The 27689-nt window shown below is 47.3% G+C and overlaps 1 protein-coding gene across 1 annotated transcript; it reads left to right on the forward strand.

The window, feature by feature from the left end:
• On the forward strand, nt 1-27689 carry EXOC3L4 (exocyst complex component 3 like 4). The gene is made up of 12 exons (XM_023927500.2): nt 1-6018; nt 7495-7885; nt 10772-11423; nt 13965-14082; nt 15049-15174; nt 16409-16509; nt 17885-17980; nt 19960-20074; nt 22045-22167; nt 22437-22589; nt 24026-24147; nt 26332-27689. The coding sequence occupies exons 2-12, from the start codon at nt 7552-7554 to the stop codon at nt 26492-26494; spliced, it is 2103 nt and encodes a 700-aa protein (XP_023783268.2). The 5' UTR covers nt 1-6018; nt 7495-7551; the 3' UTR covers nt 26495-27689.

Consider the following 27689-nt stretch of genomic DNA (forward strand, 5'->3'; position numbering starts at 1 on the left):
AGTTTGGCAGGAGGGCGGCCCACGGCCACAAAAAGCCTGTCCCCACCCGGGTCCCTGAGCACGAGTGGGCTCCCCTGTGGCCCTGCAGCTGGAACTCGATGGAGACCCGGCGTGTGGCTGCTCCGACAGCCTCTGCAGTGGCACCCGGGCTGCCACACACTGCCCTTGCACCCATTCCTGCGGGAGCCTCGAGCAGGGGGCGTGAGCAACGCCCAGTGGTCCTGACACTGCTTTAAAACAAATAAGGCCTTACAAAAAATAAGATGGTGGTTTTTGCTGCAGCAGCTGGTATGCAATTAGGGATCCATTATAGGTGCCACATTATGGCTAATAAATCCCCTTGGACTGGGGAAGAGAAACACAGGCAGTGAACCGTCCCACTGGAAAGGACAGGCAGGATTGACAGACACTTGTCAGGGCCAAGTGCTTCGGGGCTATGCAAATCATACGCCTGCATCACTTGACTGCCACCATTTCATGCGGTTTCCCACCTATCTCCTTGGCAGCTGCCCACACTCCTGCCGCTCCAGGGGATTCTGGCACTGTTTTCCACTGGCCTCCAGTTTTCCACAGGGATTATACATTTATTAAAATGAAGGACAAGCTCCTAGGACAGGTTTACAATAGCATCATTAGACAGGTTCCAGTCAGCCAGAGGAGGTGCCCAGTGTTTTGCAGCAGAAGGAGTAAGGGTTTGCAAACATTCTAATAACTGGATAGGAGCTACTGCCTTTGTTGGCTTAATAACCAGCTATGGCTTAACCAGTTCACTCTGAACAAAATGACATCATGATTTCTACACCAACTGGTTCCACTCACCCCAGCATCACACAGAAATGATGCCCAGCTCTCTCCACATGATGGCAAAGATTCTGAGGGTCAGACTGATGGACTGCACATGAAATAGTCTGGAGCAAATCAACCAAAAAGAGTGACTGGGCTCTAATGCTTGCCCTGAGCATGGTTCAGTTATAAAACCTTCAGCTGCCTCACAGAGATGAGGCCCCTCTGCCACCACTGACACCCACCCTCATAGGGGCAGCTCCCTAAGTGAATTCTCTCTGCAATGATGAGCCCCTGCAAGCATTCATTAGCACAATAGGTTTGAGAAATTTTAGCAGATTTATGCGTTTAGGGTTTATGGAGTCATTGATATGTGAATTAAGCACTGACTGACTGAGACTAACTCTTCAAAAGGAGTCATTATAATCTCTATAGAAATATAATGATTACAGTGACAACATCTTCAATGAAACTTCAAAAACACTCATTTTAAAAAAATGGTACAGAAGTATATATTTAAATAAAGCACTAATTCTCAGTTTTTTCCTTTCACCATAGGTAAAGAAAAATCAAATTTCCAGAGGTCAGGCTTCATCCAGGGAGATGTTCAGTAAAAGTTGCTTCCCTCTTCCCTGGGGCATTGCTATGGGCACCAAAGATCACACTGGTGTGGGCAATAAAAAGGTGCGATAAAAGAACCCTTCAGCACTGGAAGAAAGCCAGGGACTCAAAGTGTTATACAGATAAGAACCAGCCTGCACCTTTCCTCCCTCTATCAAACCAAGCCTGGGATTAATCAGGAGAAAGTTCAGCCAGGAAAAGGCCAAAGAGGTTTCTCCCAAGGCTCCACTGGTTTTTCTCAAGGTCCTTGTGCTTTAGAATGTCCTGCAGCAATGTGACAAACAGATGTTAATCTGGCTTTGGTAAAGATTTTGAGCACTGTAGAGTGGAAATTTTGGTGCATTAAAGCAAAACCCTGCAAAGGAGAAGCACAAGCTTCTGCTTTATGCAACCTCCCCATCATCTGCAGCAGAGGCAGTGCTGAGCTCCCAGCTCAGTCCTTGGCCTCAATGACACATTTCCAACAGCAGACATCTAGCTGTGGTGACAGGCACAGCAGGCAGGTGCCTTGGCTCCAGAAGTGGTCTGCTCTTAGTCACCTAATTTAAATGACAGAGTAGTCTAACTTTTCTTGAATTGCTCAGCAGGGCTTTATTCCTGCTCAAAGGTTGCTATCCACTGGGAACATTCAGCCCTAGCCAGCTCCAAGGGGAAACTCTCACTGTTAAGTTCAATGCCTCATCTCCAGGAGATGGGGTCGGTTAACCCCTGCCCTTTTGTCCATCAGACTCCGTCCCACTGAAGCCAGTGGAATCGCACCACAGTCAAAAGCTGTGGCAGCAGGCTGGTGTTTTGGCAAAGCATAGGGTGAATTAAGAGCAGAAGCACAATCACATAGATAATCTGCTGTCAGCGTCACAAAGAACTTCAGCTCTTTGAGCTCTGGTTTGGCAGCTCTTGTGATGAGTGGGATGAGTCCTACCCCGCTCAGTAGGACACAGCAGCTTCCTCCTGAAACCAGTGAGCTGTGACATTTCAGTCTCGAGGCTGGGGTGATGGACTCCACCCCGGCTTTGCTGATGCTCACTGCAGACTAATGGGTTACATTAGGAGCACACAACCTGCACAGCCAGTTTTTAGCAATTACCATCCCTCTACTCAACAGCTCACAGCAATCACAAACAAGCAGAAGGAAATGCTCAGCAGGCACTGCCACAGTGCATCCCTGATGCACCAGCTGAGCATCCCCAGGAGCAGAGCTGCTGCCAGGCTGGGGGAGCACACAGGCACTGCCCTGGCCCTGGCTGCACCACAGAGCTCCAGGGCCAGTGGGGGCTGGTCTGTGCCTGCTGGCAAAATGTGTCAGTGGGGCTGTTGCAGCAGGAATCAGGAGAGTGGGGAAGCCTGTCTCCCAGATCTGCCATTCCTCCTGTGCTCACATGAGTCCTGGCATGCTTCAGCGCGGCTGGCACCGCACATGGGGCTGGTGGCTTGCTGAAAGCGTTAAAACAATTTCACTTCAAACAAGGAAAACCAGTGTGAGAGATCCTGCTTGAACAGGCCTGTTCCAGACCTATTCTAGGAGGAGAAGGAAGAAAACTTTGATGCTTATCTTTCAAAAGCACCCAGGATGAACTTCCATAGCAGCGGCAGCTCTCATGGAAAATCCTCCTGGGCCACCTTCCTGCAACAAAATGAAGACTTGTGATTTTGTTCCCTGGTGTGATATATACTAGTTCAAGTGGTCTCCTCCCATGGCTACACAGGAACAGAGTAGGACACCATCCTTAGGTCTGGAGCACATCCTCTCCCAGATGTGGTAACACTCTTGTGTTTTAAAGAAATGCACCTTCCAAATTCTTCCACTCAAACCTGGGAGCCAGCATCCCTTCTGTAAAACCCAGCCTCCAAATCACAACCTGCTTCTTTCCTGCAAATCGACTTTTCAGCTTAAGGCTCAATCCTCCCTCATCCTAAAAGCAGAGAGAAAAATATTTCAGGTGAAACAGTATCTCATTTCCCTGAAATCACCCCTCAGGAGGAAATGGCTGCATAGGCTTGTGCAGCCTCTGAGCAAGTTGTTGTCTCATCCATCATCAGTGATGCTGTTAAAAATATCAAGCCTCTCTGCTGCAATAAATCACTGCAGCTCTGGGGTCTCCTCCACCCACACAGGCTGAGATTTCAAATGAAACCTGCAGAAAGGGAGTGGGTCACAGCATGCCACACCAGGGCTGTGTCAGTTGGGCTGCCGAGGCTGTGAGGGGGCATATGGCACAGCTTTCTGAATTTGCATCACAGCAGCATTCCCCTGGAGCCCCAGAAATATGTTTTTCTCCTGGCCTTTGGAGCTGATGGAAACCTCGGTGCTATAGAGGGAATTGCAGGGCCCCCCCAAACCACTCTCCCTGCCCCTCACCTCTGCCAAGGAGCACTGTGCCTCTGGAGTCTTACACTGCCCCATGTGTTATTGCAGGAAAAGAAATAAGAAATAAGACAACAAACATGAGCAAAAGACACAGGGAAGAGATGAGGGATCAAATAAACCCCAAACCAAATATTCCAAAGGGTTGGGAGGAAAACAGCAGTTGAAAGCCTCGCAGAGGTAAGTGGGTGCAGGGCATTAGGGAGCTGTTAGACAGCAACACCCCTGCAGATTTTAATGCACCTACAACTTGACAGAACATTTTGCAAAATCAATAATTGAAGAAAAATGGTAAACAACTGCAAAACCTAGTACATTTTTAAATTCCCATGACCTTCTGTGGACAGACACCTAGAAACAGCATTGCCCTGATGGCATTTCCAGGAACAGGAGCGTTCCTTGAGAGCTGCTGCTGGGACAGAGCACCAGAAAGGGTTGTGGGGAGAGAGGTGACCTAGACCGTGAGATTCAGAGATCCCTCAGGATTGTGTTTATTAATATCCCAGCAGGCCAGGCTAGCCCAGGCTAGCTGTGTTTTGGGGTGGCTGACAGCCCCAGAGAGGCCCAGATCAGACCCCATCCATGCTGGACCTGCTGCATGCTGGACCCCATCCTGGGAGCACCACAGTCACAGTGAGCCTGTCTCTACAAACCAACACCATGTAAATATTTTGTGGATGAGGCAATTAAAACCTGGATGGAAAGAGATTTAGCTGGACTTTGTGTCCAAAGGGGCTTTCCACTCCTCAACCTATGCCTGAATAAATAGCTCATTTCTTTGTTCACATTGTCAACCTGCCAGGTAGCAGAAGCATTATCAGTAATGTTTTACTGATTTTCCCCAGTACAGAAGGGCAGTCTCTGGCTTACCCATGACTTTGAAGAGCTCAAGGACAGAAAGCTCAGCACGACACTGCCTGGCAGAGGGAGGCTTCAGGCAAGACTACCCCTGCCCCATGGGGCAGCCACAAATGATGCTCTGCCCAGTCCCATCTCACCATCAGGGAAATTTCACACCAAGTCCATGCTGCCACGCTTCCCTGTTTGACATGATCATAATTATTCCCATCCTGCACATTTTCTTGTGGACACACTGTCTCTGTTAGCCTCTGTCTCTCTCTCCCTCTGTTCTCTGCACAGCACAAAGTCCAGATGTCATTTATTGCATCTATCCATCACTAACCCCTCCAATGTCCCTAATCACACTGACAAGTGCTATGTTGGCAGGCTCCTAAAGCAAAGAAGTGCACACTGCCTATGGCATGGTAGCACCTCCTGATTTACCCCTTTTGCTTTACACCAGGACCTTGGACACCTTGCAGCCTGACTTGCCTCTGTCTGGGCACTAAAGGAGCCCCAGGGTTAAATCATCTTGCACAACTCAGTGACAAAACAAGTGACTGTTTAATGTTGTTTAAACCTTCAAGGCCCCTTTTTTCATGTTCTTTTGCTTTGAGTTCCCTCCAAAGTTCCTAAATGCTCTGAGAACGGAAGGATCCAGAGCTAGCAACCCCATGGAAATAAGTGCCCACAGGGCAAAGTGAGGATGTGAATATATAAATATTTAACCAGGGGACACATTACTCCCGGTCCCTCACCCACGTCTGGCAATCATTACTGGGACCAAGCCACCTGTGACCTGCAGAAACAGTGCAGAAGGGGGTGAAGCAGCTCTGGGGCTGCTTTTGAACCCCTCTACCCAGATAGTGTGGGGCTTCAGCCCATCAGGACAGGACCTCATCCTGAAATCCTCCTTCCCCTCATTGCCCCAGGCCATCTCAAGGGAGCAGCTCAGCCCATCATAGAACTTCTGCTTCAAGGCCCCATCTCCACTTGTAGGGTAATAATTAACTTGAAAGTATTTTCTCCACCTCTTCTTTTAAATGCTCAGACATAGTGAAAGTGAAACAGTGGTGCCGAGTCTTTTCCAGAGATCAAACAGGTGAAGGTGCTGGAGCTCTTGGGCAGGTGCAGACAAGCCTTTTTTTACACTTAGCATCCCTTTTCAGAGGGTAAAGGAAGATGGAGAGCAGCATTCCCAGAGGGAGCCCCTTAGCCGGCACATGTGTGAGGGATGGTGCTCCCAGCTGAGGTGGGTGAGCTGGCCCACACCTCTGTCCTGCAGCGCTGCTCACCTGCCACTGCATCTGCACTGGATTTCCTGCAGCACGGAGCTGCTCTCTCTTCTGTGGCTCACACCCACTCTATCCCAGCTTGCTGCGGCAGGGATCACTTCAGTCAGTACTGGGGTACGTATTCCTTTCCTTTCTCATGGGCTCACCTTTACTTCCTTTTCCCCTGGATCTCTCCACCATGTAGGCACCCCTTTGACCACTGCTGCTGCTCCTCTCTGTCTGCTGACCCCCCATGGAGATCCTGAGCTGAGATCTCAGCCTCCTTTCACTGAAATCCCTGGGCAGTGGGTGCCCTCCTCTCCTTCCCACCCTCTGTATGGGCTGTGATGGGTGAGCTCCTGAGCAAGGCAGTGAATGGCTAAATACTCCCTCCTGTGGGAGTGTGTGAGGCAGGCTCTGAGCCCCATTGGGGGAGCAGCTCAGCAAACCCATGGGAAGATGCCATCCCTGCAGTTCACAGCCTGTGAAATAACCATGCACAAGGGAGAAAAACCCTGACTGAGGGAGGATGAAATCTATTTCCAGAGTCCCAACATGTCTATTGATTGCAATCATTTTTCAAGCTCTGGATTCTGTGGGCTGGACAGACCCAAGACAGGCAGTTCCTGTGTCACCTCAAGCAATAGCTGTTTCTAATAATTTGAACTGTTCACTCAGCTGCTTAAGCCTGCTCTGGAGAAATGTGACATTTTCCATCCTCAGGGCACTGCAATGTACAGTGAATGGGCTGTAACAGCTGGTGGTCCCTTTGTAAGGGAGGGAAGGCAAAACCTCTCTCCTCCCTCTTCCCAAACACCTGGGCCAGCACTCAGGATGTGCAGAGGGGAGTTTGTCTGCAGCAGGGCAGGAGCTGAGCAAGCACAGAGGCTGTGGCTGCAGCCCAGCAGCACTGACAGGAGCACTTCTGCTGGAATCTGGAATCTCCTGCAGCATCCCCTCCTGGCTTGTGCAGGGGCTTGTTTGACCTTGGAGATGCCCATCTTTGGCCTGTTGGGATGCAGTGCTCTGAGGCCTCGTACTGTCTCCTGTGCTGTAGTCATGATGATTCAGAGTGCAGAGATAGCTGTGGCTTTGGTGGAAGGGGCTAAAGCAGAGCTCAGCCACCTGCTGGCAACCACTCACCCCTGGGCCACCTCCAGCAGCAGCAGCTCAGGGTTTGAGCAGGGCAGAAGTAGCAATGAAATCCAAAGTTGCTATACTCACATCGGAAGTGGAAACAGCACAGTGAGATTCAGGAATTTCTACAAGGCTGGAAATGCATCTAGAAGAATGGAAAGTAAAACCATTGAAATAGTACCTTTACACAGATTTTAACATCTCTTACATCTCATGATTCCTTGGTGCTGCAGAAGTAGTTTCTACTTGCCTGGTTTATGGAGTTAAGTGAAGCTTTCCAGAGTACCAGGCCAGCATCTGCTGTCTGTGGGTAGAGAGATTGTTTCAGCAGCTCCAGGTTACAACACCTTGCTCTGTCCTTGTATTTAGGCACAGGAAAGGAATGGGCAAGACTTTCAGTCTAGGACTCCACTTTGGAGACACACTAATACCCTGTTAAGGACATCTCTAATTCTGTTTTTTTATGCATTTCAGTGATTGCCATCAATCTGTTTGGGAAACCTCCTGTTGAAAAACAAGATAAATAGAAATATGGAGTTAGACATAAGGAGTGTGACCTCAGAACCAGGCTCTCCAATGAGCAGTCCAGGGGAGGAAAAGATGGAAATTGCTTCTGAGCTGAGCACCTCAGATTCGCAGAGGAGGGACAGTGGGTTCTTTGAAAGAGGTATTAAAACAATGTTAAGTATCCAGAAATCAAGACTAAGTCTGAAAAAAGAGAGAGGGAAGGAAGGTACTGGCACTTGGAATGCAAAAAGGCTTCTGCAAACACTCAGGAGCTGCGAGGAGAACAAACCCACAGTCTGTGACGGCATGGAGAAGGTTGATGAAATATGTAAGCCCATTGAAGCAAAACCTCTTTCAGGTAAGACACAAAACCACCAATGCCATTTTCTTGCCAGGATAAATATAACAATAATTTACAGTGTGCAAGGCTTGGGCCCAACAGAGGTGCTAAAGAACCAGGCATCCCTTCACAAGGGAGAGGTAACTGTACCCCATGCATGGACCCACTGGGTGTTACCTGGCCCAGCCTGGGCAGGCCTCTGTCACTGAACATGCTGCTCTGTGGCCTCCTCTGCGTTAGCTTAGCCATAGCAGCAGCCTGCGTCAACCTGTCAGAGTGACATTGCCCATCACACATATCAGTCACCAAGCTGCTGAGCACGGTTTTGGAGCTGCTGACAATACCTACGAGTGCAGTCTGCTACTGCCTGCACTGCTGTCCTAGGCAATTTCTGCTCTTCAGCTCTGTAGGGTGCTGCAAGGCCTAGAGGGGAAGAAAGGTGGTTTGGCTATGATCTGGTTTGGAAGCTCCACTTTGGTTTCTAATCTTAGAGATTGCCTTGCAAAGAGACTTCCACAGATATTTTGCTCTCTTGCATTGCCTTTCTGCCTGTCCTCACAACCGCAGTGCTGCAAGTGTTTGATTTCTGTCTTCCTCAGGCTGGTTGCCTCATGTGTTTTGTCAGTATTTTATAGATTGGTCTCAGACAAATTATAACAATTCCCTTTAGAATAGCTCTCACCTTTCCCCAGGTGTGAGCAGACTGCAATGACTTTGATCACGGTACTGTCCTCCACCTTCTCAAGGCAGAGGTGCTGCAATGCATTCACCTGGAGACAGACTGAGGTGAAACAACATCACTTGGCCTTTCCCTAGTCTGAATTTCTAGAAAGAAATTCTTGGTCTACAGATAGTGTGCCACAGGGATCAGATGCATGGGCTGACACAGCCTCACTGCTGTAATACTGTGCTGGGAAGTGATTTACTGCTTTACATTGATACCTTGTGAGCTTGGTAAACTGGATCTGAGCTCATCTCATAAACTTGGCTTGTCTGATCTCCAAGGGTCATAGATGAGGAGTGGCAGAAAATGTTACCACAAGCTTTCTGATCTCTGAAATAAAGGAGCTGAGAAATTGCACAAATAAGGCCCATTCTCTGCCCAATAGCTTGTGTTTGGCCTGGACTAGAGCAGCTCTGTCGGAAACATATCCCATCCTGAGCTAATATGGCAAGTGATGGAGATTCCACCACGTGCACCATTAAGCTGCATAATAGTTAATTGCCTTTCAATTGTCTTCCTTCCACCACCAGCTGGCTGATCTTGTATTGCGGAATTAAAGATCCATTTAGCACCCAACATCACCTCCCTGAATAATTATCCTAGATGGTGATTAAATGGTGTTTTCTCACTTTGATAAACAGAACAGAATGTATTCCTCTAGTCTCTCACTGCAAGCAATTGTGTAAACACAGGTTTTATATTAATTTATCTAGAAGAGACTAAGCTAATTGGTAGAATTTTCCTCCCTTCTGAGTGCAGAAGCAACTGTAGCACCATATATGCAAAGATCTATGTGTTTTGTGATGCATCAATAGTTGGGTTATTTGGCATATTTCTGTCTTCATACAGATACTCTTATGCTACAAAGATTACTTGGTACATATGGTATAAAACCTGTGTGCAGACAAGCCTAAGGGCAGAAATTATGTGCTATGAACCAGTCCTTCTTTGAGTGCTCTCCAATTTTTCCACATAATTTTGTATGTGTATGCCCCAGAAGCAGTGGTCACACATGCCTAAAGGACACCCTTTCCCATCTCTAATATTTTTCTTCTGCCCAGTGTCAGAGTGGGATCTCCTGTTCAGAGCATCTGTTACAACACTGGAGACAGTGAGAGCTTCGCAGGGTCTCTCAAAGTCTAAATGCTCTTGGATCTCCTCAACACGTGGCAAATATTTCTTATCTTACTGGCAAATAGGCAATGGTTCTTGCATGAGCAAGACTTTGCAAAACAAATGGGAAACTCATTAGACCTCAGCCACTTTGGGGGTAGCAGTATTGGGTGACTTCCCCCAGCCAACACCAGCCAGTTCTGACAGTAGGTGCCAAAAGCAAAGGAGGTGGAGAAAACCCACATGAGACCTGAGCACCAGGAGCATCACAAATCCACAAGTTTAGGCCCCTACAATGCCCACATCTCCCCAGACCACTGAGGGACAGCAGTGCTCAGCACCTGGGAGATAAACATCACTGGTGTGAGGCTGTGCTTGGCACCTGACTATGGGCATACATACAGAAGGCTCCCTCGGGGCCCCAGTATCTCTGAGGACATGCTTGTGGGTAGTCTGGGACAGGCACAACCATCGAGAGAGAGATCTGACCCAAGAGGTCAGGACACCCAAAGGGGTCTGTCCTGCTGTGCTCCCTCCCACTCCATCTTTCAGCCAGAGATGCCTGAGCTGGGCTATACCACCATGGCCAGCACAGCAGCTGAGCTGTTGTGCAGCTCATGATGCAGGGACATCCATGCTAAAGGAAATCCTGCTGGTAAGGAATATCCTGAACCATTCCTGCTGCCAGTCCCACCTCATCTCCACTCCAGAGGCAGTTTTATGCATCCCGAGCCTCCAGCGTCCCTCTGTGCAGCCTCACCAGCCATTGCTTGAGGCCTTCCTGCAGGGCTACCAGCAGGTTTTTTTGATATTTCCTGTCTCTGTAACCAGCTGTTTAGGGATGTGCCTCAATTTGCAGTGATTGCTTTCCCACTGTTTTTCCCTCCTGTGTCAAAGAGGAGCTGGAGAGGTCAGGGAGGCCCAGGGGCAGTCTCAGAGGCACTGCTGGGACCTGACTACTCTGAACAGCCCCCTGCAAGTTTCCCTGTCAGGCATCTTATCCTGTTACCAACCTGTCAATAGCCTAATGCCTGCTTTGTTCCAACCCCTCCCCCCTGTTTCTGTAGTAATGGAAATCAATGAACTTATTCAGAAAAGACAACTTTTGGAAGCATTTGCAAGTATCAAGTTAATGGAAGACGAGACTATCTCTGAACGGGATTCTGAGAAATACATTGATAACCCCCAGGAGTTTGTACGGAAATCCAAGGATGTGGATTTGCTTTATAACTCCATCACAAATGCAATCCAGTCCATAGTGGAGGCAACACTGGAGGATCCCACTGTACAGCATACCATGCTGACCTCCATGGTGACTTTAATTGCCCACGAAGAAGCAGCTCATCCCAAGGCAGACAATACTGCTCGTCCTGGGTCGGATTTGCTCGGCAGGCCCAGAAAGTGGAGGGAGCAATGGAGGGAAGCTGTCAACGAGAGTGCAAGGAAAAGAGTCCTGAAGGCACCCATGGCACCAAGGGAAGAAGCAACTTCTTGGCTTGATCTCCATCTACATTTCCTCCAGGAACACCTGAGGGAAGATTTACTGAAAGTCAAGTCATCAGTGAAAGAATGCTATCCAGAGGAGTACCAGGTGTGTGACACATATGTGGAAGCTTTTCATAATGCCATTGCCTCACATTTGCAAGAACTCTCCCAGGGACCACTGGAATTCCATGAGCTCTACACCTTGCTTGACTGGGTAGCCAACACCTACCACAGGTGAGCTGCTGGGTTTGCCACAGTGCCTCCTGCCTCCTCCAGGGAGCCATGGGGCTGTGGGGTACTCCAAAATCACCAAGCTGTTCTCAGTTTTCCAAGCAAGTGGAGCCAGATAGCAAATCTGTTAATAGGTGGGGACAAAGGTCTGTGGATAAAAGTCTTGCTGTTTTTTACAGATCTACATCACCCCATTTTCCCATCCCTCTCCCTCTTGCTGTTCCCATTCCCAGGAAGCTCCTCCCTGCATTTGATAAACCTGCTCTGATAAACCTGTTCCTTTCTGTATATATTTTGCAAGATCTAACAGCTGTTCAGTGACTTTTCCAGGCACAGGCAGGGGCCTGTGGGGGAGGTCTTCTTCCTGTTTAATTAAAATTGTCGTGCATTTGGAAATGGGCCACGTTAATCCCCATGCATGGGATCAGAGTCCCCTTAAAGAGGAGTCAAGGCATCATCGAGGGTAATTAGACACATGAAAACAAAGGCTCTGTCTCAGCTGTGTCTGCTGGTTGAATGGGAAGGGTTTAAGACACAGCTCCTTGCAGTTCAGGGGTCTGGAAAATAAGCATGTGAAAACAGTTATGTCAAAGAAAATTTGTGTCTGTCCTGGTAGCTTACAGGTATGGCTTGAATCAGATGTTCAAGGCAGGGACAAACACAAACCCATTGGCAGCCCTCAAATAAAACAAAGAAGGAGCGAAGGCAGGAGAATCAGTGCTCAGCCAAACAGTCGGTCCAAATGGTCAGAAAGGGGGCAGTGGCAGAGCAGGGCAAGCAGCAGCACACTGTTTCGAGACCACCCCTAGCCTGAGGCTGCTTTTGGGTAAGAAACATTTGCACTGCAGGTGGTCTTTGTTTTGAACAGCCCTCAACAGGTTTCTCCTGTGAACTTACCCAGTTGCTCTTAAAACCCCACCTAGAGTGTGGTGACCATACTGATGTATGTAACCCTGTCAGCATCACAAATCCCTGCAGATCTCATCTGAAGGGAACTCATGCATGGCCCCACCCTGGCATCGCAGGAGAGCAGGGAAAGAAATGAGCTTCAGCAGCCAGGTTCTGTACCAAAGAAAAGTGCCCCTACCATATTTCTCTAAATTGCTGTGGAGGGTTTATTGAGAGTTTGCAATTGTTTTGGGCACTGCTTGCAATCACCTGGCTGTTCTGGGCTGCCTCCATTTGATTTTCCCATTCAAAAAAACTTCATTGTCTCTTGGAATAAATAATCAAAAAGGAACAGATTGATTGACCCAAATTCATTATTGATGATAAAATTCAAACAAATGAAAAACAAGGAAAAAAAAAAGAGGTGGGAATAAGCCCCTTGAGTACACATTTGAGACTGTCCTTTGAGTTGTGGTGGAGAGTTTGTATCTGTGTTGTCCTTTAGAATGAGCAGCAGGCTCTGGCAGCAGCTGGGTTGTGCAATGCTCCACATGTGGAGATGTTCCTCTCTGGGAAATCTGAACCATGACCATGGAAACATTGACTCCAGGACACTATCAGCAGGCTGAATTTATTTTCTGCTGAGCAGTCACTCTGCAGCAGCCTGACCTTTTACACTGCAGTCCTCACTTGTATCTGAACCTAACTGTGGGTGCAGTGCTGGTGTGGCAAGGGAAACCCTTTTTGGTGGCTGAGCAAATGTGCAGGCTGTGCGCAGGACACTGCAGCCGTGTTCCCAGATTAACAAACAACGCCTCAAAACTTTGGCCCCACCTTCATCAAGTGCACGAATATTTTCTTCTTTCTCTGTTCTGGCCTTCACAGCCCTGCAAGATGCAGTGCCTCCAGAGTCTGCAGCAGGTTGCAGGAGTAGCACATTCAATTGTACAGGCTAATAACGCTTTTCCTGCCCCAGAGAGAGGAACACAGGCACTCCCTCCCTTCCCCTGCTTCTGTGCTAATCAGCTGGCTTGAGTACATGTCAGTCCAGAGGAAAGTGAGCAGCAAAGTCACATGTCAGCTGAGCCCTCTTTGGAGTCAGGCTCTGTAGCTGCACGTCCACCCACCCCTTCCATCTGTAGGGGAACATGGCTCGTGTCCCAGGCATGGCAGTGACTTCCAGGTCCTGCTCTGCCACCTCCCCTGGCTCAGGATAACGCACAGAGACAAATCACAGGCTGACACGAGCTGTGATACGACACCGCAGAGGAGGCAGGGAGATGGGTTAACTCCAAAGCAACGCGCTACTACAGGAATTACCCTGAAAGGCATTCTGCAGGCTTCTAGTCAAATGAATCAGCTTCACGTTGTTTACTTTAAAAAGTAAATTCTCATAGCACTTTTCATGTCCAAACAACTCAGAAGTCTCATGATTTCTGAAGTGGGCTGGAACCTTAGATCATTTTGGGTTTGAATAATTAGGATTTTGAATAGAAAGGAAAGATTTTATTGTTAAACCTTGAAAACAAGCAGCACAATTTAAGCTTTAAGTATATTTCTCATGGCTTAGTAATTATGTAGCTCATGCTGCGTGAATATTCTATCAGTTTATTCACACTCTGAGCCATTATAATTTGTTCATTTGATTCTTTCCAGTGAACACTTTCTGGGTCATCCCCAGCTCAAACCAGAGGTTAAGACAGAAAACCTGTCCTTGCTGTTAACACCAGCTGATTGGGATAAGCTGAAAAACGACTACATTGCTTCTGCAAAGGTGAGAGTTTTGACCTAGTCCCCACGTGCCCCCCAGGGAAGGTACAGGAATCACAGCCTCCCAGACTTGGATGACTGCATTGTGGTTTCCAGCCCCACCAGGTGCTGAGTTCTACTGGCCCCACACAGAGTGGACTGTACTCTAAGGCAAAAAATTCCTGAATACCACCTTGGGGACCCAAGCAGAGCCAACAGGACTGTACCAGACCCACTCAGTATGGCAGACACTTACTGAAAGGTCGTAGCTGGGCTTCAGCAGATTGTACGTGTTGCAAAGTTAGGGGCAAATGCATTTTAGCAGCTACTGCCACTCTGTGGGATCTCCTCCAGGACACCTGAGGTTTCCTATTGGCAGACTTGGGGCATCCCCACCAGAGGACACACTCATGGTTTGTGTCCTCTGATGAAGCAACTTCCCAGTTGTCTTTCTGCAGTCCTTGTCTGGCATGCTATATAAGACTTTCCTGGCTCTTTGCTGGGCTCAGACATTTTCCTGCAAATCATTTCTGAATCAGGGCACAGCTCAAGGTGAGCTCAAGGTACCCAGCTGAATGAAATCAGTATTTCTCCACCGTGCTGGTGAAAGATCACTTTGTTTCACCAAGCAACAAGATTGATTTTTCTGCCAGGACTGCTGCTGCTTACCTGACTGGCTGTGTCCTGCACAGGACTGGTTTGATCTTTAATCCTGACCTGGTGCATTCCATGTGCGGGAGGACTTAGCAATCAAACAGCTGACACACTGTTTCCCTGCCAGGAGAATGACTGATTTGGGAGTATCTTGCACAAACATAGCACAGCTCCTGATTTCTCCTGAGGTCTGGAGCAAGGCCTGTGACTGCTCACCTTTCCATGTGGTGCATGGTGCCTCACCACGTGCTGATGGAGCAAAATGCAGTGAGGTACGGTACTCCTGCTTGCTTCATTATCCTGAGCTGCATGTTTCCTTCCTATGTGTAATGTTTAGGGGAAAATCGAAAGTTATTTTGGAAACATCCTGAGACTAGAGGTCACAGAGAAGTGGAAGAAGGAAGTTCATTCAGAAGAGAAGGAAAACCTCTACCACACCTCACTCTCTTTTGATATTCAAACGGTATTTAATTAGCTGGGGGAAAGTGGTGGTGGGGGGGGTTTCTCTGTGGCTCCAGGGAAACTGGATCGTTTCCTTCTGGGGTGGAGGTACCGCCTCCTGTGATAATTTATGTAAGTCACATACTGGCAGAATACATTAGAGCAGAAAATGCCATTTATTACAACTTTTAGCTCTCCCGCTTGCCTTCTAGCTGCAAATTAAACCTGCTGTCAATTGTGTCAGCAACATAATAGGCAACTGATTTTAAAGTCCCTAAACCTCTTTGATTAAGAAGAAGAAAGAGAATTGGAAAAAAGGTGGAAAGAAAAGGTTTCTTTGAAAAAACCTTTGGCTTAAAGAGCAACTTTGTCCCAGGGCTGTGGAAGCTGGGGAAAGGCTGTAGGCAGTGACAGCCACTCCAATTTAAGCAGTACAAAAAACAAAAGCCCCTACTAGCTTTAGGGACTACAGGGTAATAAAGGCAGGAAGGGTTTGGATTAATTCTCATCACTCAATTGATTGAGTCACTTCAATTAAATAATACTAACAGAAAAAGAGAGGGAGAGAAAAAGAAAGAAAATCAAAGAGTTTTTTCTGCTAATGTGACTCTTTTTCCACAGAGGAATATTACACATTATGTGATCATAGGGAAGGCCGATCTGAATTGATTTAGCAGATGGATAGAATGGCATGGGAAGTACCAGAAGAGGACTGCAACACACCTCAGTCCAGAAGTGTAGCTGGAGTTGTGGGAATGGGAAACTGGAAGGAGTTCCAGTGCAAACAAGAGCTCAGGGTGATGCCTGATCCTCTGTGCTGTCCTGAGAATGGGGCTTATGTGGACCCCCAGGGCTGGGGCTTATAGTCACCTTTATCATGGGGTCATACACAGGGACAGCTCAGCTCCCCTTGGGCTTTGGGTTGGGATCCCTCCAGCAATTCTCCCCAAAAGAGGAGGATGACACCAAGACACCTCAGAGCTCCAGCCAACACCACCTCTAACTCACACTCAGACAGAAAAAGGGCACGAGGGGTGAGTGATTACATCACAAATCATTTGGTGCTCCTTGGTCCGTTCTGCATTATAATTTTTTAAACTGCCAGAGATTAACGAAAATCTCCTGGCAGCAAGTTGGCTGTTTGCCCCTTTGCTAGGTGAGCCATTCTTACTGACCAAAGCTGCATGAGATCCTTGTGAAAGATGTTCCACCAGTGCTTGTCCCACTCACTGGAGTTTCTTCATCCCCTTTTCTAGATCATCGGGCAGCACGTGAAGTTATCTGGAGCTATCAGCAGAAGCCTGGAATCAAAAATGCTTGAGTTGTGTATGGCAGAGCTGCTCAAATTCATACCAAGGTCATCACTGCTCTGGGCAGCACTTTCTTACTAAATGAATCCCACATTGGTAAAAAAAGAGGGAAAAGGTCCAGGCACTGGATCAGACACTGGCTGCTCCTGGGGGAATTAGAGATCACAATGAGCCCAGTTATAAGCAAGCTGCAAAACAACTTGGAGGGAGTCATAAATAGACCCAGATGGGACTCTTTGAGTCCAAAGATCTAATGTCAGAGCTCTGGGAAGTGTCTGCTATCTGGAAAGGGACAGGACCACTGCAGTCCCATCCACCCAGGACTTTTGTGACATTGGGTGCTGGTCACTTGCAGCTTCAGTTGTGAGCAAGCAATTGTTATGGACCCCTAAGACCAAAAGCCTGTTTGCCCAAAACATCATCCAGGTATCCTGGGGTGAGTCCTGCTGAGTGGTTTTCTCTGGCATCCCATGGCTGTGGGCATAAAAAATTGCTCATGAGACCCTCTCTGCTATACCCTGGCAAAAATACAGCTGGGCTGCCTCCTGAGTCCATTAAGATTTGCCCAGTGTCCAAAGGAAATTGCTGAAATAATGATTTTTCTTTTTTTCATTGTTCTTCTTTTCCCTTCTCTTTGTTCTCTCTTTCTTTTTTCCTTTTTTTTTTTTTTTTTCCTTTTCTTTCTTTTTCTTCTTTTTTTTTTTTTAAGAAAACCTGTGTAAAATGCAAGCTGGGGCAGCCATGGCTCTCAGATTAAGTGAACGCTGAAACTTAAGCTTTTACTTAAACAAACTTGAGATGCCAGTAGCTGGGGCCAGTTCAAGCAGGTTTCTTTTACCCTGACAAAGAATGGAACCACCAGACAAAGCCTGCCTGAACACACTGCCTTCAGCATGGACCTGGCTGTGAAACAGCTGTTAACCCCATGAAATTGGCAATACACAAAAAACAAACCTAACAGCCATGCTGAGGTTTGGAGGGGGGGGGGGAAAGGAAGGTAGGTGTGCTGCCCTATTCCTATAAAACTGTTATAAAATCAGCCCTGTGTGCTTAAAAGGCCCCAATATATATATTGCCCCAAAAGGCAGAGAAATTAAGGCTCAGACTTACAAACCTGTGTACCATACCTGCAATTAAACCCTCAGCATGAGGAAAAGTCAGAGATTTGGCCTCCCAACATCCCTGGCATCTCTCCAGAAGCGCTGCATACCTGCTCAGGCGAGCACATCCTAAACCCATAATTATCTGCCATCTATTCCCCTCCACTGCACACACGTTATGACAGCTGGAAAAAACTTGTCTGCATACAGAGGGGACAGGTTGGGCCAGCCACGGGTGTTTCCTGGCACCACCATGTACACAGAAGATGAGGCATCCTCAGTGCCCCCACTGTTAGTGATACCTGGGTGTATTTTCCTACAGGTTTGAGCAGGAGTTCATGGAGTGGAGCACTGCCCAGGACAGCCCCATCTTTGTGCCCTATCTTGTTGCCTACATCAACAGTTTCCATGACCTGGTGTAAGTCTGCTCCTGCCGAGCTGAACTGCGGCATTTCTGGGGTCTGGGGGAGGGTGGCTGGAAAGACCAGGTTCTCCTTGAGGCGCCCCAGTGGGTGCTCAGCCTCCAGACCTTCTAATCTTATGGGAGGATTTCCCCAAAGGAATGCAGAAAAAAGCCACAAGGATTAAGAGACAGAAATTTGGATGGATGCAGTGCTTGCATGAGAGTTTTGAACTCATTTTCAGAGCATCTTTTTCATCCTTGGGGGAAGTTTTTCCTTTTTTTTTTTTTCCTGGAGTTTAGCAGAATAAACTCAGAATCATGGCCTCAAGGCTGCCTTTGGCACTGGGCTACAGGAAAATCTATGAAAGCACTCGACCTGAAAATAAATGCTTGCCATTGCCACTGGCATCTGGAATTACAGGGCTTTGCATGAATTAGTTTTTCAAGCCACGTTTTGGAAAGTGCCTCTGATGAACAGGTATCATCAGGCTGGCTGTGAAAGGTCTATCACTCACCCCACAAGTAGGATGGTGCCAGTAAGTGCATGTCCCAGGGTCTGGTCCATCAGCCCCGTGCTGAGGCCCAGAGGCTCAGCAGCATCCTCTCAGCATCATCTTTGCCGTGCAGATGTGGTGCTTTTGTTTGTCATTCTGGCAAAGCACCACAGGACTAGCGCGTGGGCTCTGGCCACCAGAAAGATTGGGTTGTGATCTGCAGCCCCTGCTCCGGCTGGGACTCATCTGTCAGGTATTCTTCAGGGGATGGAGGGGATTTCGTGCTCGGTGTCTCCCAGGAGCAGACGGCTCCAGCCGCAGCGAGCACTACCGCCAGGAAGGCTCTAGATGGCACGGTCTCTCCAGCAATGCTCACCTCGCCGAGGAAATGGCTTTCCCTGCCTCCTGCTGCCCCGCGGGACATTGCTGCCCCTTCCTGCTGAGCAGTGCAGAGGGGGAGAGGGGAGACGCCAGCCCCGGGCAGGGAGCTGGCGGTGTTTGGGCGATGGCTTTATCCCTGACTCAAGTTAAACGTTTATCAGCCTGGGGTGATGAGTAGTGGGGCAGAGGTAGGTGTCCTAACAGCACGATTTTTGGCTGCTGGACCCAGACTTCAGGTGTTCAACCGGAGTTACAGTCCTGAGCTCCAGCCTGGAATGACAGGGAATGGTGCTGGGTTCTTTATAGTCCTGCCAGGGCAGCCTCAGCCACATAAATCTGGGCAGTGACAGGAACCTTCTGGTCTCTCTGTTTACAGCAGTGGATGTGGCACACCCAGGGATGCTCAGGCATCACTGGTGATGCCTTTTTTTGTGGTGGTGCTGCCTCAGTTTCCCCCCTCACCAACAATGAGCACGTCACAGTCGGACAGGGATGGAAAGTGAGAAGAAAGTCAGGAGGTCACAATGTTCCTAAAGTGCACACACACACACACACACTGGGTATTTCATTAACCTCTCAGAAGTTTTCTTTCTCAAAAGGTGAAACATTGCAGAAGTATACACTGTCCTTAGGAAATTCCACAGGTTTCCATCCCTGTAGTTACCGTCCCAGCTGCTGCTGACATTGTATGGAGTGAATCAGACAGGCTCTGGGGGACACAGGGTCAGCAGCTTTCCCTTCTATGGCTTCATTATTTACTTTTTCCCCACAGCCCTCAGTTCTCCCCCAGGTACCAGGAAATCATTTCACAGAGGTGTTGCTCAAGTGAAAAAGCAACTGGCCTACGCAACTGCTCCACATGGCTGCACTGTCCCACCTGATGAGGAAATCTGAGGGGGCTTTTAACCGCAGTTACTCATCTATGATTAATTTTCAGTGTACAGGATTGTGCAAAAAGAGCCATTACTTTGACTCAGCAAGTGTTTCCAAGAGGAAGTAGTAGAAACGCAAGTTTATTTAAAAATAATATCCAACATGCCAATCCAGATAACACCCTTAGAGCTGTGTAATAGTTTATATTTTAACATTAACTCATTGGTGATCTCTGTCCTTTTGTAGGTCAGGGTTAGAAACAGCGTTTAAAGTCAATACTGAGGAACTGCAGAAGATTTTGGCAGCTCTGACAAGGAACTTCACAAATCATTTTTTAACAAAATTAAGAACAAAAATACAGGTAAGGTGATCTTGGCCACATTATTTCTTCAATATAAGGGTTATGTGCAGCAGCTGAGGATCATTGCCCTTCCCTTGTCTCACCAACTAAATCTCATTTTGCAGCACATGACATTATGGTCCCTCCAAAATGCATTTAACACTTGTGGAAATCCCCATTAAAAATCAATACTTCCAGCATCCTGGGAATTTTTTGCCATGAGCAATGCCACATTTTTTAAGCTGTTAATAACAATCAAAAGAAAAAGATATTTAGCAGCTTCCAATCTCTCAGGCAAAGCAGTGGGGAAAATCTTATCCAAAGTGAAGCACTAGAGAGGCAAGCTGAACACCACCAATGGGACACTTTTCCTTCTGTCAAATCATTGGATTTTTTGGGACTTTGACTTACTGATTCATAGATCTACCATCACAGTCTGTCAGAAACCTCTTTGGATAGGACAGAATTCATTCTGGTAGGGGTGGTTTTTCTCGGCTGTTCCCATGGTGACAAAAGACTGATTGTTCCAGAATGAGGATGCTAAAGATCTTGTATCAACTGATAAAACTCTGATAAAATTTAGCTTGTGTTAAAAGAACACTGTGCTGCAGTGGAGTTTGTGCTTCTCAGAGCCTTTCTGCTCCCAGCCAGCTGGGGTCTGCTAGCTCCAGCTGGTATTATGGAAGATGGGGGAAATAAAACCTTTGGCCCCATCCCTTTAATCTTATCCTAATTCACTTTCTAAATCCCCAAATATAACTTCCAGAAACCAAGACAGTCATGGAATTTCTCCAACGTAAACCATGCCCTCCTGGCCAAGGGGACTTTCCAGTGACTGCAGATCTTGTCTTAGGAGCTAAACAGCAGGCAAGGAAAGGCCCCAAGCCAAGGCATTGAGCAAGAAAGCTGAAATGTCGTGAGAACTGAGAGAGGCAGAGTCAAAGCATTTCTAAACAGCTCTCCAGCAGGCTGGGAACACAGCAAGGGGGGAAATAATTGGGAAGGAGATTGCCAGGAGTCTAAAAACAACAATCATGAGAGCTAGTAAGAGAAAAGGGGACATGCTAGAGGAAGAATATTTTGCATTTGGCCTTTAGGGAAGTCTCCTCCAGATGCCAGAAGTTTTTTGCACATATTGCTGTTTCTGTATGAAGGTACATTAGCTCTAGGGACCCAGCAAAGGGAAGAACCCTTTTGAGGACACATGGTCAGAGTACCTTATATCCAGGACAGATGGGAAACAGTGCCATCACTCCCATGAGGCATGAAGCTGGAGATGCTCCCAGCTGCCATTCCCCCCACCACCACATCAGAGCAAGGAGCAGAAGAAAAATCCCAGCAAGACTTCATGCAGGTCTGCAGGAGTACAGACAGCCTCCTGGAAGGGCTGTGAACACAAAGAGCTTGACTTCCTTATGGAGAAGGCTGTCCTTAAGTCCTTCCTTATGGAAAAGGCTGTCCTAAGTAATCCTTAGGATTACTGGGGTAATTTCCAGGAGATTTACTATCAAGTGACTTCTTGTTTCCATAGCTGGTGCAAGGCCATGTAACACTGGCTTTCATGGTTGCTCACCACAGTATGTTCTAGTCATGCCTGAGTTGCTTGTGATTAACATGCTCATCTCTTTCTTCCCCAATACCTTAGAGAAACAAATTTATTTACCTAAAGAAATAGAGCTGGTGGATCAGAAGGTGGCACAGAGCAAGGAAATGAGGTATCCCAAATAAGGCTTTAATGTCAAAACATCTGCTCAGGGTGTGATGCTTCTCCTCTCTGCACTGGGATGCCTACCCAGGAAGGGGAGACATGGGTGTGAATTCCCTGGGGTGGAGAAAGAAACCCAGCCTGTTCCTCGTGTCTTCATGCAGAGGGGGTGCTCTGTGCTTTCAGTTCAAGCTTGAGATCAGGGGTATAGGTGGGTGCCTTCAGCTAGGACATCATGATCTCATCTGAATATACCTGTGCCATCAGTGAGTTGGTCTTTTTTCAGCCACTTCTTAAGAAAATCCTGACCAAGAGCTGGATTTTGGAGACAGAAAGGCCGGTCTCACTGGCATTGGCAGTCTCGCAGTTCTCTGAGCACCTGCAGCACATGAGGGAGCCCCTGGGCCAGGTAGGCAGCCAGTCCCACACCTGGGCACAGGGATGCTGAGGGGTTACACCATCATTTTCAGGCTGAGGTAAGACCTGCAGACTCCTCTGCAACAGCGGTTATTCTTTATAACTGTGGGGGCTGCAGGTATGAGTGAGCGTGTGCTGCCTTCCTGTACCTCCTCTATGCCCTCAGGTGCTGCCAAAGACCTGAGGGCTTTCCCTGCCCTCTCTGACTGCCTTGGCTTTGAATGGACAAAAAAACCATGAGGTTTGCTTCTTTTTAACCAGGAGCTTCTACATGAAGTTCATAAATACATGGTGAAGGAATACATCACACAGGTCATCAAACCCAGATGGAAAATGAACAGGGAGACACGTCAGCAAGTGAGCAGAAAGATGAGCCTGGAAGCTGCAATCATTCACAATACACTCATGGATCAGGTATGTGAGCTGTCTCCTGGCATCCCCTGGCTGCCCCACTCCCAGAGGTTCCCACCTGGCTTCACAGAGTTCACTTCTCTTGAGGAGCACAAGCCTCAAGAAATAAAAGTGCTGAAAAGAAAGTGAGCAAAGTGGTTAGTGCAGGTTCATGGTGTGGGTTTCCAGCCTGGCAGCCTCTCTGCATTGGCAGCTTCTGCATGTCCAGCCAGCAGCTCTCTGATGGCTGCACCTGGTTTTAACATGTTCCCTGGGAGCTTTGCACAGGGTGGTTCATGTGCTGTAGGACCACACTCATCCTGTGGCAGCTTCTTCCTGGGCCTCTTCCTCAGGCCATGGGATGCACTTTGTCACCAAAGGATCCTGAGAAGTTCCATCTGGGTACACAATCTGTGTACAGCAGGGTGTAGGGAGAAAGTGGTGGCAGTCTAAGTGTTTTGTGATTGGACAACTGTTACAACCCACCCCTGAAGGTGGGGTGAGGTACCTGTTAATAAATCCCTTGGGCCAAATTAGAGTGGCACAACACTGAATGACCAGTGTGAGATATATAGATGGAAAGAGAGAGAGAGATTAGATAGATAAACAGACAGACAGACAGACAGATAGACAGACAGACAGAGAGATAGATAGATAGACAGATAGATAGATAGATAGATAGATAGATGATAGATAGATAGATAGATAGATAGATAGATAGATAGATAGATAGATAGATAGATGTGTGTATATGGCTGGTTTATTTTAAAACAATTTGATTACAATGGAAAGGAGGTATGTAGCAATTTTGGTTATTACTTATATTAATATAACAATATAAGAGTATAAAAATATCACTTAGGAAAATATATAAGGAAAAGAAAGAAAGGATAAGAGCATATAGCAGAGGGGAAAGGTATCACCACCTGTGGATTCAGCAACATGACTTGATTGCTGCAGTTTAGGTATCTGTTGTTCAAAACAATGAATGCAGTTGGTTGACTCATTAGCCCTTAACATTTCTGTCTCTCACAGCAACATCAGTCAGGGATTTTCAGAAAAGGAAGTAAAATTTTAATTAATTTGGTTTTGTGGAAAGTCAGGTATCCAGGGTACTAGTATCCCACCTCAGAGATGAGGCACATGAAACTGTGAGGCAGCAGGAAGTATCTGGCTTCTGCTGCTATGCTGGACCAAAGCCACAATGCTCTGCTCAGGGTCTGGCTTGCTTGGGTGCTTGTGGGCATCGGGAAGTGCAGGGTCAGGCTTGGGAGAGCTCCCAGGGGTGCCTTGTCATTGCTACCCAGCACCCTGCTGCCTGCCTGAGGCATCCTGTCCTGCCTGCACCAGTCCTGGCTCACACCAGTAAGTACATCCTGCTGCTGTGCTCTCGCTGCAGGGAAAAAGGCATTTAGCAGGTGCTGCTGTCTCTGACGTCCCATGGGATTCTTTGCTCACAGGGCTCTGATGCCAGCTGGCTCTTCCCTTCCATAGAGCACATTGCCAATATCATTGGGGAGAAGACAAAAGACAAGATCAAGGCACATGTCAAGGAGCTGTGCCAGGATTATCCAGATATCAGGTATGTGAAGCAGCAGATGCCAGAACTGTTGGGCTCCCAAAAAGCACCAGCTTGCCCTGTACCTGGGTTGAGCTCTTCAGCTTCTCTTTGTTGGTGGCCACATGTTAGAGATCAGGATGCCAGCAACTGTGGGAATCTCAGCTTATTTTTTTCCCTTTATGGCTGCATACTTTTTTCTCCTGTGTGCTGTGTCTTAGAATGCACACAAATTACCTTCAAAGCCTTTTCATTTTGGAATGGAATGGAATGGAATGGAATGGAATGGAATGGAATGGAATGGAATGGAATGGAATGGAATGGAATGGAATGGAATGGAGCTATTTCAGTCTATTAGGAAGGAACTCACACAGATAACCCATCCAACTTCCTTATCATTTCAGGCCTGACCAAGAGTTAATGTAAATTTTTAACGGCATTGTCCAAATGCCTCTTGAGCACTGCATTGAGCACTGACAGGCTTGGGACATCAACTACCTCACTAGGAAGCCTGCTCCAGCACCTCATTAAAAAAATACTTCCTAATGTCAAGTCTAGAGCTCCCCTGACACAGCTTTGAACCATTCCCATGCATTCTATCACTGAACTTCAATTTTATTGCTCCAAATGATCCTTATTCCACAGTAAAGCTCCAGTTCACTTTCCACTGCATCACCAGTATCAGCCCTGTTTGCCAATTTGCAGGCTCCAGATTTGGAGCAAATAGTTTTTCTCCTGTTCCCAGGCTCAGACCTCAAAGCATGGCAGCCAATGACACCGTTCAGCTGCAGTTTCTGAAATGGCCTCAACACAACCATTAAATTTTGGAATAAATTACAAATTCTTTCTTTTGTACTTTCCATTTGCTGTTCCAAGGCTGCATCTGGAAAATTTAAAACTCCTGGAAAAGTAAAGAAAGTGACTAGCTCTGTGCATGGCTAAGCAGCCTTGCTTAGCCTTACCTTCTCTTCTAGAGCTCTTCTTTCAACCACTGAGAATGAATATCAGTGGTACAGACTGCAATAAATTCCATTTCATCAGAGTAATTTCAGAAAAAAAAAAAAACACCAAAAGCTCTGACATTTATGATGATTTAGGATGACATTTATCCAATCAAAATAATCTATAAGATTTAGCTAATCGCTAGAATACTGAAGTGGACACTCAAATATTGAGAAGATCACATTAAATATACCCACGTCTTCCCAAAACTGAGGCTCAAAATTTTTCATAACTAGATTTACTTGGGTGGTTCAGATATTCTTCAGGCTTGTCTGTGTGGGGGAATTCAAGACATGGACATGTAAAGGAGCAATTGTTCCTGAGTAATTTCCTAGGTAAAGATACCTACCTTACAAAAAAATTCCCTACAAACAAAAAAACAAACAAAACCAAACAGATAAATAAACCTCAATAAGGGTTTAAATCTGGTGGCCAGACTAAGATGAAAGAGGCAGAACGTGTTCTGGGAAGGATAGGGGAGGTAATGATGGCTAGTCATCAACAATGGCTATTTGAAAACCATTTTCCAGTCAGAAAAGCCATTTACAAGGCTGGGATTTGTGGTACTTTTTCATCATTAGCCTCAGACCCAAGCCAGGTTTTAAGGCTTGTCCTCTTGGTTTATTTAATTTCTGATTTTCCATTATTGAGTAACATTATTTTTAACAATGAAGTTCAGAAAACGAGGCGGAACCTGCTGGACCTACATTTCTTCCTGTTCAGGTCCCTGTTAATTTTTCCCCTGAGCTCCCAGAGACATCACTGAATTTGTACACACTGAGATTACTGGAACAGGTTATGTTTCCAAGTTGGCTTTCCAGCTCTAACCTAATTAGTGCCTATCAGCTTCCTAAATATTAGCACTTCCATTACTCATCTCAAAATAATCATTACACAAAAGGTCCACAGGCTCTCTGGAAAATATACAAAGGGCACCATGGGTGTGGAGGGAGAGGAGGAAATTCCCTGAAGCACCAGCAGCAGGAAGCTGTCCCAGCAGTGTGGTGTGGCAGGAGCTGCTGCTCGCTGGTTTGGTACCTCCAGAGGCTGCCGACTCCCATCCTGGTGGCTCCTCCGGTGTGGTGAGGGGCTGGTCCCTGGCACTTTGCTATAGCCTTGTTCAGTCTCTAGCACAGCTATTGGTTGCTCACCTCTGGGCTGGTTTTGCTGGTCAGATCTGAGCCAGGTCTTGTTTGGTTTCTGCAGGAAGGAGCACGTCCTGGCCATCCTGGCGCTCCGGGGGCTGGGCCGCTCCAGGAGAGCGGCGATCTTTCGGCAAGTGCGCCATGCACAGGAGAGCTCTGACAGAGGGCAGGGCTGCACACTCTTCGCTGAAATTGATGTTCCAGTAATCATCAGCTGCTTCTAGCACAGGACCAAAGTCAGCATCCTGCCTCCTCCTACACTGCCTCTACAAATGATCCAAAATCTGCTAACCAACCTTGCTCCTCTGCAAACCCAAATTTTTGACTGCTGTGGAGAAAAGAGAAGTTTCCTGAATTTGCTACCCCAAGGTCAGGACCCAAAGGCAACGGATGCACCAAAACACCAACCTCCTGTGAGAGGTCCTGGGCAGCAGCTCCAGCCCAGGCACGGTGTCCACCTCACATTCCATAAGGATTCTAGTGCTAGGAGGCTGCTCCCCTGTTTGGTATGAGATTGAATGTATTTTCAAAGAACTGGAGAAAACCAAAAGCAGTTCACTCAGAGCTATATTAAGGCCTCAGCACTATATTAAGGCTTGGATTGTGCTCTTCATAATGATACAGCAGCAGAGCAAGATCCTCCCTCATAATTAGTGCCCATGAGCAACCAAGGGGCAGAGCTTGGGCAGGGATGTGGTAGCACCCAAGTTTTATTTCCTCCCCCACAAACCAGCTGGCTGAGCTGGCATGACACAAGGTCATGACGTTGTGACCTGAGGCCACAAACCCCTCTCTGCCTGGGGAGGAAAACACTGGGTAACCGAGCCCCATGGCCGGGACACGCAGCACACGGAACATTCCCCTCCAGACTGGCCCCCATGGACCCTCTGGCATTTCAGCAGATCTTCCTCACTCGAGGGCTGCCTTGCAAAACTCCTGTTGGACTGAAGATCTGTTCATGCGATCACATGTCTGTGTGTACAGACATGTCTGGGTCAGATATGCCATGTGGAGGGAGGCTCCAAGTTCTCCTTGACTTGGGAAAAGTGCCACCATGACTCTAGTCTATTTTCTTGTGTGTTTCAATGCATTTTAACAAATCTGTTACAATCTGACTGCAGTATGAAACCAAATGTGAGGTGGACAGACAGTGCTAGAGATGAGATCCTCATCTGATGTAAACTAGCATAATCCCTTTGATGGACATGGATCACCATAGGGTAAACTCCATGAAGGATCCAAAGCATTGCATCCAGCATCTGCAGGGGAGACTGAAAGAGACATTCAGCAGCCTAAAGCTGTATAAATTTGATTTAATTTAATTCAATTTATCCTTTAGCTTGCCCTCCACAGGATTTAATCTAAGACTTTACAGAGATGTGTTTATGATCTATTAAAATGATAAATGTGGACATGGCA

This window comes from Cyanistes caeruleus, chromosome 6 (genome assembly GCF_971803275.1).
Source record: "Cyanistes caeruleus chromosome 6, bCyaCae1.hap1.1, whole genome shotgun sequence".
NCBI lineage: Eukaryota > Metazoa > Chordata > Aves > Passeriformes > Paridae > Cyanistes > Cyanistes caeruleus.

What these genes read in the sequence shown, in the direction of transcription:
- EXOC3L4 (XM_023927500.2), top strand. Translation starts at nt 7,552, where the DNA reads ATGGAGTTAGACATAAGGAGTGTGACCTCAGAACCAGGCTCTCCAATG. An exon ending in AACAGTTTCCATGACCTGGT is followed by an intron (nt 17,981 to 19,959) that starts GTAAGTCTGCTC and finishes GTCCTTTTGTAG; the next exon opens with GTCAGGGTTAGAAACAGCGT. An exon ending in AATTAAGAACAAAAATACAG is followed by an intron (nt 20,075 to 22,044) that starts GTAAGGTGATCT and finishes GTCTTTTTTCAG; the next exon opens with CCACTTCTTAAGAAAATCCT.